The 10,787-nt window shown below is 40.9% G+C and overlaps 1 protein-coding gene across 1 annotated transcript; it reads right to left on the bottom strand.

Annotated features, from left to right (window-relative positions):
* Positions 1 to 306: 306 nt before the first annotated feature.
* Positions 307 to 3,546, bottom strand: armh1 (armadillo like helical domain containing 1; the record flags this gene model as incomplete). Its single annotated transcript, XM_084066026.1, has 10 exons — positions 307 to 351; positions 722 to 799; positions 1,109 to 1,238; positions 1,518 to 1,590; positions 1,742 to 1,858; positions 2,322 to 2,406; positions 2,568 to 2,764; positions 2,887 to 3,053; positions 3,141 to 3,209; positions 3,338 to 3,546. The coding sequence occupies 10 exons, from the start codon at positions 3,544 to 3,546 to the stop codon at positions 307 to 309; spliced, it is 1,170 nt and encodes a 389-aa protein (XP_083922152.1).
* Positions 3,547 to 10,787: the final 7,241 nt, after the last annotated feature.

Raw genomic sequence — 10,787 nt, 5'->3', positions numbered from 1 at the left:
TTACACTTTGGTTTTCGTTTGGTACAAATGCCAGACATGAGACATGTAGTCATGTGTCCAGTTCTCCCCTGAGCCCAATTTGCAAATGTGCCCAGTTCACATGTATGTATCTCGTTGTTTTAATAATGGTCAGTGTAACCAAAAGAAGTCTAAAATATGTTGTGACTTCATTTGATGAGATTAATAGTTCACAAATTAGAAATCCCTTGATCACTTGGTTATTACCAAATAGATTTATAAGACAAATACAACATGGTCATGTTTTTATTTTACTTTTTATTTATTTGAATCATTCTAAAACCTGCATCATGTGCTGCTCATGTCAGTGGCCAGGGCTCTATCCATCAAAACCTGTGATACAAATAAACAAGGTAAATATATAAAAGTGACACAAATCAACACATTAGGCATTTGAAGGAAGTGTGTGTGTGTGTGTGTGTGTGTGTGGGGGGGGGGGGGGTTATGCAAAGCATTCAATTACAGTTATTACAATTATTGGAAGTACCTTCCGCTATATTAATTTGTTTGATTGTAGAACTTCTGCCTGTATGTCATCCATGTTCATGTGCAACGCCTCTGCTTTATCCTGCAGAGAACATAATATATTTGGGGGTAGAAGACAATGTGATCGATAACTCTTACAACTACAGACATTCATCTCTATACAGTATATTCACGTTCTAGCATTTAAACCTTCTTGAATAACTGATAATGAACTTACCATGAAGGCTGCAAACAGTGTACTGCCCATTCCTCTTTGCACATGCTCTTCTATAATTGGATGTGTTCTCACAAAGTGCTAGGCAGGTGTAGAGAGAGAGAGAGAGAGAGAGAGAGAGAGAGAGAGAGAGAGAGAGAGAGAGAGAGAGAGAGAGAGAGAGAGAGAGAGAGAGAGAGAGAGAGAGAGAGAGAGAGAGAGAGAGAGAGAGAGAGAGAGAGAGAGAGAGAGAGAGAGAGAGAGAGAGAGAGAGAGAGAGAGAGAGAGAGAGAGAGAGAGAGAGAGAGAGAGAGAGAGAGAATTAAACATGTGAAACTATGTCAAACCTCTGTACTGTTTAAAATCTGTTTGTACGTTATAATTCACTGTATACAAGTAAAGCCTTTGTACCTCGAGAGCCAGGCTAGCTTGTATCTGACCATCAGCATGTTCCTGGTTCCCCATAGCATATAACAGATGATGGACCACTCTGAGAGACAGCAGCTCCTGAGAAAGTTCCTGACTGCTCTGGGCCAGCAACCTTTAGCACATGTACAATTAATCACTGCTTGATAGGGCCGTGTGTGTGTGTGTGTGTGTGTGTGTGTGTGTGTGTGTGTGTGTGTGTGTGTGTGTGTGTGTGTGTGTGTGTGTGTGTGTGTGTGTGTGTGTGTGTGTGTGTGTGTGTGTGTGTGTGTGTGTGTGTGTGTGTGTGTGTGCGTGCGTGTGCACACACACCTTTAACAGTTTTGTGTGTAGCATACATTTGTTTCCAGGAACCTATGATTTATTTGATTATTATTATTTTTTATTATTGTACCGTATTGCTTTGGCTGCAGCTGCTTGCTGGACAAAAACAGGAAGAGATTCAGCCATCTTGATCGCCTCGGGATCTGGAAGGAATACCAACAAAGCACATTATAGTAATGCTTGGAAATGTGACGAATTAGATCTCGCTCCGCTTCCAATTTCTTATAAACATAAGCCATCTAGTCATTCTAGTGTACCTCATTACAGAAATATGAGAGGAATAAGATATGACACCTTCTAGAACCTGATCCTTCTGGTGTCCCGCCTTGGCAGGCCTCAGCAGAGCCACCAGGCCATGGAGTAGTGCTGCCTTCACCTCATGCTCTCTCAGATCGAGGATGAGATTGATCGCTGCCAGAGAAACATAAGATTATGACAGTGCTAAAGCAAGCAAGATCAATAGTGACTTAAAGGGGCATACCAGTGATTTTGATTTGTTTGCTCATTTCCACTCTTTTACATCAACTTTGTCCAGCAATTTGAGTTACTTTTGAGATATTTGCCAATTTCCTTATTTTTAAACTTGTATTTGAATATCTTGAAACAAACTAAAACAATCTAAATATATTAGATTAGGCCTACACTGGAATGTTTTTAAACTTTTCTTTGGGAGTTGGGGACTTCTCTTTTGCAGGTTTCACAATTCTTCCAGACAAATATGTTATTTTCAGAATAGAATAGGGCCTCTAGAGAAAGCATCAGTTATCTAATCTCACCAGCGGCAGCCCATTTTCGAGTACACGTTTGTTTAATATAAGCAAAAGGAATGGAAACAGTAGCCTACTGCAGTAGTACAAGCCAATGTTGCGCTTACCTTCATTCTGTACATCCAGCCGCAAAGACCTGAGCATATTCAGCAGGGGCTCCACTATGCTGGGATGGGCCGTCCTTACTTTGGACTGTCAAAGGAAAAGAAATGGGGTGAATGAAATTAATTTGTGTGTGTGTGTGTGTGTGTGTGTGTGTGTGTGTGTGTGTGTGTGTGTGTGCGTGTGTGCGTGCGTGCGTGCGTGCGTGCGTGCGTGCGTGCGTGCTCCATACAGTAGGTCTTAGCTGTTACCTGAACAAGGCACAGAGTTTGAAGAACCAACAGCTGGGCCTTAGGGGCGGTACAAGGCATGAGGGCGATCAGGCCTTTGTAGACTTGGTTCAGGTATTTGGAGTTTCCATGAGCCAACGACTCAAGCAGGGCCCGTGCTGTCTCTTGGGTTTCGTCTATTTTTGACTTAGCCAGGCACTCCGCTATGACTCTCACACCTGGGGACATAGTTAATGTGAGGACAACAGTAATATTAATACACAAAATGTAATTGTGGTTGCACTAGCAGTGTGTGTACTGCATGATGCTGCATGACAGTATAATTATGTGCTAAATGTACCATGCATTTCACAGATGAGCTCCTTGTGTTTGTGCCCAGCGTTTGAGACTGTTTGCAGCAGACGCAGGGCCTCTGTCTTATCCTCCTCCTTTGTCTGGGTCTGGTCCAAAATCTCTAGCAGGGTGAGAACTCCTCCATCCTCCAGAAATTGTATGATATACTGATGGCTGAGGAATTTGGTAAAATAGGAATAATGAGAATGGCACACTACTACTGGGATATGTTAAAAAATGTGATTTTACTAGATATTTCACCTGCTTGATGCAGATAGGAAAACCCTGATTGCTTTCAACTGGAGACCCAAGTATGTCCCAAACATGTACCTGAAAGTTCAGTGAAGGACTGCATCTGAAATTAATTCATATTTGCTGCCACTTGTCAATCATTGCATTACAGTGCCTGCCTGCCTACTACTACTACAAGCAAAATCACATGCTCCAAGAAAGGATACGTCAGCCTCACCCAGGTTGTGAGACGAGCCAAGAAGAGACTGGCTACCTGTGCAAACTCGTGCTCCAGCTCCAAACATGTCTTACCTGCGTTCTGGCATAGAAAAGTGCTCAACATGCGACTGCGCTCTAGCTTGTTACCATGGTCCCATTTCTGAAGAAAACTCAGTACTTTGGTGATGTCTGCTTGTTGTTCATGTATGGAGGACATGTTTTTTGTTTTGTATTCGATTATGTTCACACTGTCGAAGAACAGCTGTCTCTAAAGTCTATTTTAAATAATAGCAGTGCTCAATGATGAACGCCTGAAATGATGCAGTAATCAAAACTTATAGATTTGAAAATGTTCTAATCCTTAAACTCATTGTTATCACAATGCCATGCAAAACGACTCTTTCTCCACTGAATGTTTACGGTTGCTAGGTAACACTTCCCCACCCCATCCATTCCTCTGTCTGTCTGTCTGTCTGTCTGTCTGTCTGTCTCTCTTAGCCCCTTTCGGGACCCTGAATGCCTTTTTTTTGGGGGGGGGGGGGGGGTCCCTTGAAAGTCAATGCTGAGAGTAGCGGGTACATGGCAGCGGGTGGCATGGCATGTACCCGCTGGTACCAGTCACTGTCTGGTCTCGGACAAATAGAACGTCTCTAAAGTTTTGCAGAGAGATTTCAAAGATACTCAGAGGTGCATTGGGGTCGCGTGGAAACGTGTGTTGATCGGCGTGACCATTAAACATGTTTAATCCTTATTTTAAAATGAAGTTTTCCTCTCTTCCGCGCTCCATGCCCCGCCTCCCCCGTCTTTTGATTGACTATGCACTTTCACAGGCAGCCATATATCGATGACTCTACCTCTAAGCCACTGCCGCCCCATTGTTGCCCGATGTTGTTGCAATTTATAATACTTTATTCTAAAGCCCTGTTGGCTGCCAGAGCATTTCTAGTTAAATCATATTTGATTGGAATCAAAACCTCCATGGCGTATGGAGTCAAATGTTTTCAACCAGAAGATGGCGCCCTATAACCACAAATGTTTTAATTTACGCCATAGTCAGTGTCCTGCTGGTTTGGCATTTTACACCAAAGCATATCAACTGACCACCCCAAGTCATTTCCAGTATTCTGGTGGATTTTGTGAGTTTGACACTTTTATCAGGCTTTACTAACATAGAATCCATTAAATAGCTAAAAGTAGGCCTACAGAAATGTAATGGGTGTCTTTGGGGCTGGAGTTGGTATAGCCATCTTCATTAATTTACCTTTCCTGGTCTGAAGAAAAGGGTGGCTGACACTTCCTGGCAAGCAAATCTGTATTGCCTAATAGGCTACAGTCCGCCTCCTTTCATTTCTGATTTTGGAATCAGTGGGGTCAAAAAAAACACCAAGCCATGGAGCTGGCTTCACCTTGTGCTCTCCCAGAGCGAGGATGATAACTGCCAGAGAAACACTTGACAATGACAGGGGTCACGTTTGAGATTATTATCTCAATTATGCCAATCCTTATTTTTTGTCAAATTTAGTGCAAACTCTAGCTAAATATATTAGGTCAGGCCTACTCTGTTTTCTTATTACTTTTATCTAAGTTAACACATTGTCGAGGAACATTGTCTCTAAAGTCTACTTTAAATAATAGCAATGCTGAATGATAAACACCTGAAATGATGCAGTAATCAAAACTTGAATGTTAGAAAATGTTCTAATCCTTAAACTCTGTTATCCAACCGTTACTGTTGCTAGGTAACACTTCCCCACCCCATCCATTCTTCCATTCTCTCTCTCTCTCTCTCTCTCTCTCTCTCTCTCTCTCTCTCTCTCTCTCTCTCTCTCTCATTACTTAAATAGAGCATGCATGGGACCAATGAGGAGCATTTCTTGACAGTTAGGCATTTCACCAAACATCTATTTGTTGCAAGAGGAATATCTTGAATTTGGTAAGAATTATTATTTATTTTTTGGTTTAGACCTTTTTTCTTTTAGGGCATTTTAAAATGTAATATATTTAGTTCATCTTGTGAGAATAGCATAGATGCAAATATGCTTGCTTGTGCATGTGTAATGTGGCTGAGAAAATTATAATGCAATTATTATTGACGCTAAAATGTTGTTATTGAAACTGATGTAAATCTTGTCCTATCATTATTACACCTATTATGAGTGCTTATCAGTGCCATATGAGTTGCGTACTCTATAGTCTGGAAGGAAGAAAATATTTGTCAATTTGGGAATAAAGTAAAACCACAAATAATGTCTCTGTATCAAATAACTGCTACTACAGCCTAACAGCCTAACATCTTTCAGAATTATCCATAGCCTACACAAATCAGAGATTTTTGGTGCTTTCTGCACTATTGTGGACTATCATCAATCAGAAAGAAAGCACACCAGAAATAGCAGATCTAGGGGGCACGGTGGCGCAGTCGGTAGCGCTGTCGCCTCACAGCTAGAAGGTCCTGGGTTCGATTCCCGCCGGGGACGCTGTGGGCGCTGGGGGCGTGTCTTCTCCTCCGTGTCATCAGCGCCCATACCCTTGGTGGGGTTGGCGAAAGGGCCTACTCTGTGTGGAGTTTGCATGTTCTCCCCGTGTCTCCTCGGGTAGTTAATACCCTCACAAAAACATGTAGTAATCCTGGTCACTATACTGCCTCCCCCTGGTCAGCCGGGGCGCCTGATGGAGGGGAAGGGAACTGGTTGGAATAACGTGTTCCTTCCACTCGCTACGTCCAACCAGGGAAACTCTCCCCTGTCAGGTGACAAGAAGGTCAGTTGGCTCTCATGCATTGAAGGAGGCATGAGCTCGGCCCTGGCCTCCCTAGGCTGGTGGGGGGGGTGTAGTGCCCAGGATCACTTAGCAAATTGGCACCGGGTGTAAAAAGGGTTACAAAATCGTGGGATAAAAATAATAAAAAAAAAAAAAAGAAATAGCAGATCTACAAGCTCTGGTTGGGTTAGGTCTTGGAACGTGTTGTGAACTTGTATATCACTATTTTCACCATGCGACGCAATTGTATGTCAAAGTATAAATCGTGTTTAGAGAGGAGATGTGGGAGTATTATAGAGGATGTATGTTGTATATTGATAAGATTGGAATTGAAGCCTACCTTATTATAAAAATAAGATCTTATTAGTACAAGTAAGACGCGCGAACGCTGGAAGCGAACGCAGCTCGAAAATAACAATAAGAAGAATAGAAAGGAATGAGCAATTACTTGCCATCCGGCCTGAAATATGCACAAATGACATGGAATTCTTAGATATCCCAATAGATGAACTTGTGTAGATGCTTGTAGATGTGTTATTTTTGACTGTCGCTGCTATATTTTTCTCAGAGGAGTGTAATGAGTCACCCAGGGGCACAGGCGAATTTCAGCCACACTGTAGTGCATGCAGGCAATGAGAGCGTGACTCACATGGGGGCAGCCAATGAGAGCGTGAGTGACATGGGGGCGCGGCTGCACACATACTGCACACAGACAGACACACAAGCCGAGCCGAGTTTCATAGTATGCTCCACTTGGTCGGAGGCGCGGCTTCGCCGCGCCTCCTTCCGCGCCTCCTTCCGCGTTCGCAATTACCCATTCAGTTATTTCAAGAAGGAATAAGACTCAGAGACAGACAAATTGATTACTGTATTCGAGAGAACGGACAGAGGTTACAGTATACAGATGAGTTCTAGGCTAAGTGCTCTATGAAGAGACACAGAATGTAAGAGGGTTATAACAGAGGCTTATCAAGATTGATAACCATATAGGCCACGTACCAGGTTTCACACATCTGACATAATTGATTACATATTAGTGGCTCCATGTTTGTCTTCTTCCTGTGGCCAGTTCTTTATCTCGCTTCGTCTCCCTGGCAACCACGTTCATCATGACATGACAAACAAAACATGACATGACATGACAAAACTGTCTGAGATTAACCTACTATCTGATATTGTTGAGTTATACGAGGAGCCATCAAACAAAAACAAAGTAGCAGGCACTGCCTGAGGGATCTAAGTTCAACCAAATTGTCACACAAGAGGCAGGCTGGCTAGCAAATATGATAAACACATGCACAGAAAGTCCTGACTTCTTGGTGAAAGGTGACAGCTTGACATTTTACTAAAACTTTAGTCAACATAGATGTGTGTTCGGCGTCAAGGTAACATGGATATGACATTTCAACAAGAAATATGGTATAATGTTCAAGGATTGAGAAGCACATTTAACATGACTTGAGTTAGGGCAAAGATGACACTACAAAATGATTCACAAATCAGAATCTAATGTATTAATGATTATTAAAAATAGATCTATCATACATAGAATAGAGTGTGAATGAAAATCAACCCAGACGCATATGTGTTATTTTTTTTATTTTTAATCAAGTTGTCAACTAATGTTCTTTTTAGAGTGAGTCTGAGATATGTGGAACTTGTATGCAGTTTTTGTGTTTATGTAGTTCCCTGCCTGAACATTCCTGAAGCTGCAAGAGTAGGGTCTGCGTTCGTGTGCCCTCAGACCTCATGGGTTTCGTTTTCTGGAGCTCATCGGTTTTGTTTTCCTCAGCAGAGAGGAACTACTGGCTGTGACTGACTGTGTGACTGTGTAACACATGTACTGTACTGTGCCAGTAAATGGGTTTAGTGTGGTTATGGCTGGGGTTATGCTGATGTTGAATCTGCCCTGAGTCATTTGAGACAGAATGGAGTGTGGGATTGTTGGGAAGTTACTGTCTCCTTGTTGCAACAACATAATCCTTTTATTCTAAATTCAGATCAGTCTCTGTCTTTAATTTGTGTTTATGTTCTTTCTTTGAGTACGTACACCCCAACGCGCGCGACACAAGGTGTCCATTTTTTTTTTCAACAATATGTTTATTTATTTTTCTTTCTTTTTTTCACAAAGTATTTCAACATTCAATACAAATAAAATAAAAAGACAAAAGACATTTACAATAAACCATACAAAACAATCAATGACAAAAACAAGAAACAAAAGAAAAACATACAATACAATGACAACAGCACTACTCCTCTCCAGATTCTTCCATTAAATGTGGCAGATTATTGTTTTCCATATATTGAATAAAACAACCCCACACCTCCTGAAACATTTCTTGTTTGTCCTTAAGTATATACGTGATTTTTTTCTAGAGGTAGGCATAAAGACAGTTCTCTGAACCTTTGTGCAATGCTTGGTCTATCCGGCTTCTTCCAGGTCAGTGCAATCACTCTTTTTGCTTGTAAGAGACAAATATTTATGAATAATTTCTCATTGCGCTTTATTCTGTGTCCAACTGGATAAAGGCCTAGCAGAAAGAACTTAGGTTCTGGTACAATGTTAATTGAAAGTATCCTTTGTATTTCCTGTCCAATCTCCCTCCAAAAGTCCACCAATCTTGGGCATGACCATAAACAATGGAACAGTGTGCCTCTATCTTCACCACATCTGGTGCATAAGTCAGGAATATTGTTATTGAACTTATTAAGCTTCACAGGTGTGATGTACACTCTCATAAGCCAATTGTATTGAAGGTGTTTTAGGCGTGTATTTCCAGTCTGAGACTGAGCCAATTGACAAGCTGTACTCCACTGCTCCACTGTTAGGTCCTCCTGTAAATCCTCTCTCCAGGCATTGAGCCTATGCTCAATCCTCAGAGGATTCCGGAGAAAATGACAGTAGCAGGTCATAAAATTCTGATATTATTCCCCTTCCGAATGGATTTCTAACCAAAACTCTCTCCAACACAGATAAGGGAGGGGCCAGCATGGAGTGATCCTGGTTAGCCCTAATAAAGTTCCTTAGTTGCAGATATTTGAAAAAGTGAATACGAGGGATATTATTTTTAGAGACGAGTTCTTCAAATGTCAGCATACTCCTATTAGCACCAAAAACATCCCTCAATTGCCCCACCCCCCTATCAGCCCATAATCTAAAACCCCCATCCGCTCTTCCTGGCACAAATTCTTTATTGCCCCAAATTGGGCTAAAACGGGAGAGGCGAGATGCTTCGCCCAAATATTTGTTTACCTCGTGCCAAACAGAGATCATAGTTTTAGTTATAGGATTGTGCGTATTCTTTTTTAGGTTTTTATGGGTATCTGAATATATATAAGTAGGCAATGGTAACTTCAAGGAACTTGACTCGATATCTCTCCATGCTGGCGCATTCTCCTCTGTAAAATAGAACATAAGAGTTCTCAATTGGGCTGCCCAGAAATACCACAACAAATTAGGACACTGTAACCATCCCCTATCATAGGGTAAGTAAAGTAAGGACAAACGGAGTCTAGCACGTCTATTATTCCAAATAAAATTAGTAAACATTTTCTTGGTTCTAGAAAAAAAGTTTGAAGGAGGTGATAAGGGTATGTTCTGAAACAGATATAATAACTTGGGAAGAACATTCATTTTGAGTATATTGATCCTGCCAACCAAAGAAATTAATCGAATTTTCAATTGTAGCTAGAATTGGGTTATAATTGGAGTCCACAACGTCTTCCAACCTTGGAACAATTTGGATTCCAAGATAAGTAAAGACATTTACTGATCTGAAGTGGCCAACATGAATGGGTGGATTAGATCTTTCTTCCGGATTCAGAAGCATAATAGACGATTTAGCATTATTTACTTTATAGCCAGATATGCCGCCAAATGTTTCAATCAGATCCAGAAGAACAAGGTGTCCATTTGCAAGATTTTCCATGTCTTGTTTTTCAGATTTATCCTCTTCAGCACCAGAAACATGTCGAGAGAGTGTTTCTTCATATCCTGTGTCCTTCTCTTGGTCAACATCGCTCTTGGTGGGTAGGACTTCAGGTTGCTTAACACCTGACAGCTGAGAGCCCTCAATACACTGCATGTGGCCCCATGAACACATTTAAATGCCAAAGCATTTTATAGGTTGTTTGAAAATGTCATTGCAATGATGTGACGATGTCCATTTCATAACATAATAACTCTTGGACGATCAGTTCTTCAGATATTTATCTTTGGAAAATACAAGCTGTTCTCAGTTCTACATCTACTGTTTGACCACCATTCATGCTACCCTGCCTTTAGAGTAGATACTGCAAGACAAATATTTTAGTTTAGGTAGAATTATGTAGATGACTTTTCAATAGATGTATATTGTTTATTGTTTTAACTTCACTGTTTGTTGCTGACATATTTTCAGTTTTTTGTTTTTAATTGTTTGTGATGAAGGGGAAAGACAACTTTGGTTGTGTTTTTACCAGTGGTGTAAAATAACTAAGTACAAGTACTGTACTTAGGTATTTTTACTTTACTGGAGTATTTCCAATTTTCAGTACTTTTACTTCTACTCCACTACATCTCAGAGGCAAATATTATACTTTTACTCCACTACAACTATTTCAAACTTTAGTTACTAGTTACTTTGTAGATTTTGATTATTATTACAAAACATACATTATCCACTTCAGCCCTATATACATTTCGGCCATTTGAAA

This window comes from Gymnoscopelus microlampas (assembly GCF_963454915.1).
Source record: "Gymnoscopelus microlampas genome assembly, chromosome: 9".
Classification (NCBI taxonomy): domain Eukaryota; kingdom Metazoa; phylum Chordata; class Actinopteri; order Myctophiformes; family Myctophidae; genus Gymnoscopelus; species Gymnoscopelus microlampas.
The sequence above is the reverse complement of the archived record's forward strand: the minus strand, read 5'-3'. Positions and strand labels throughout refer to the sequence as shown.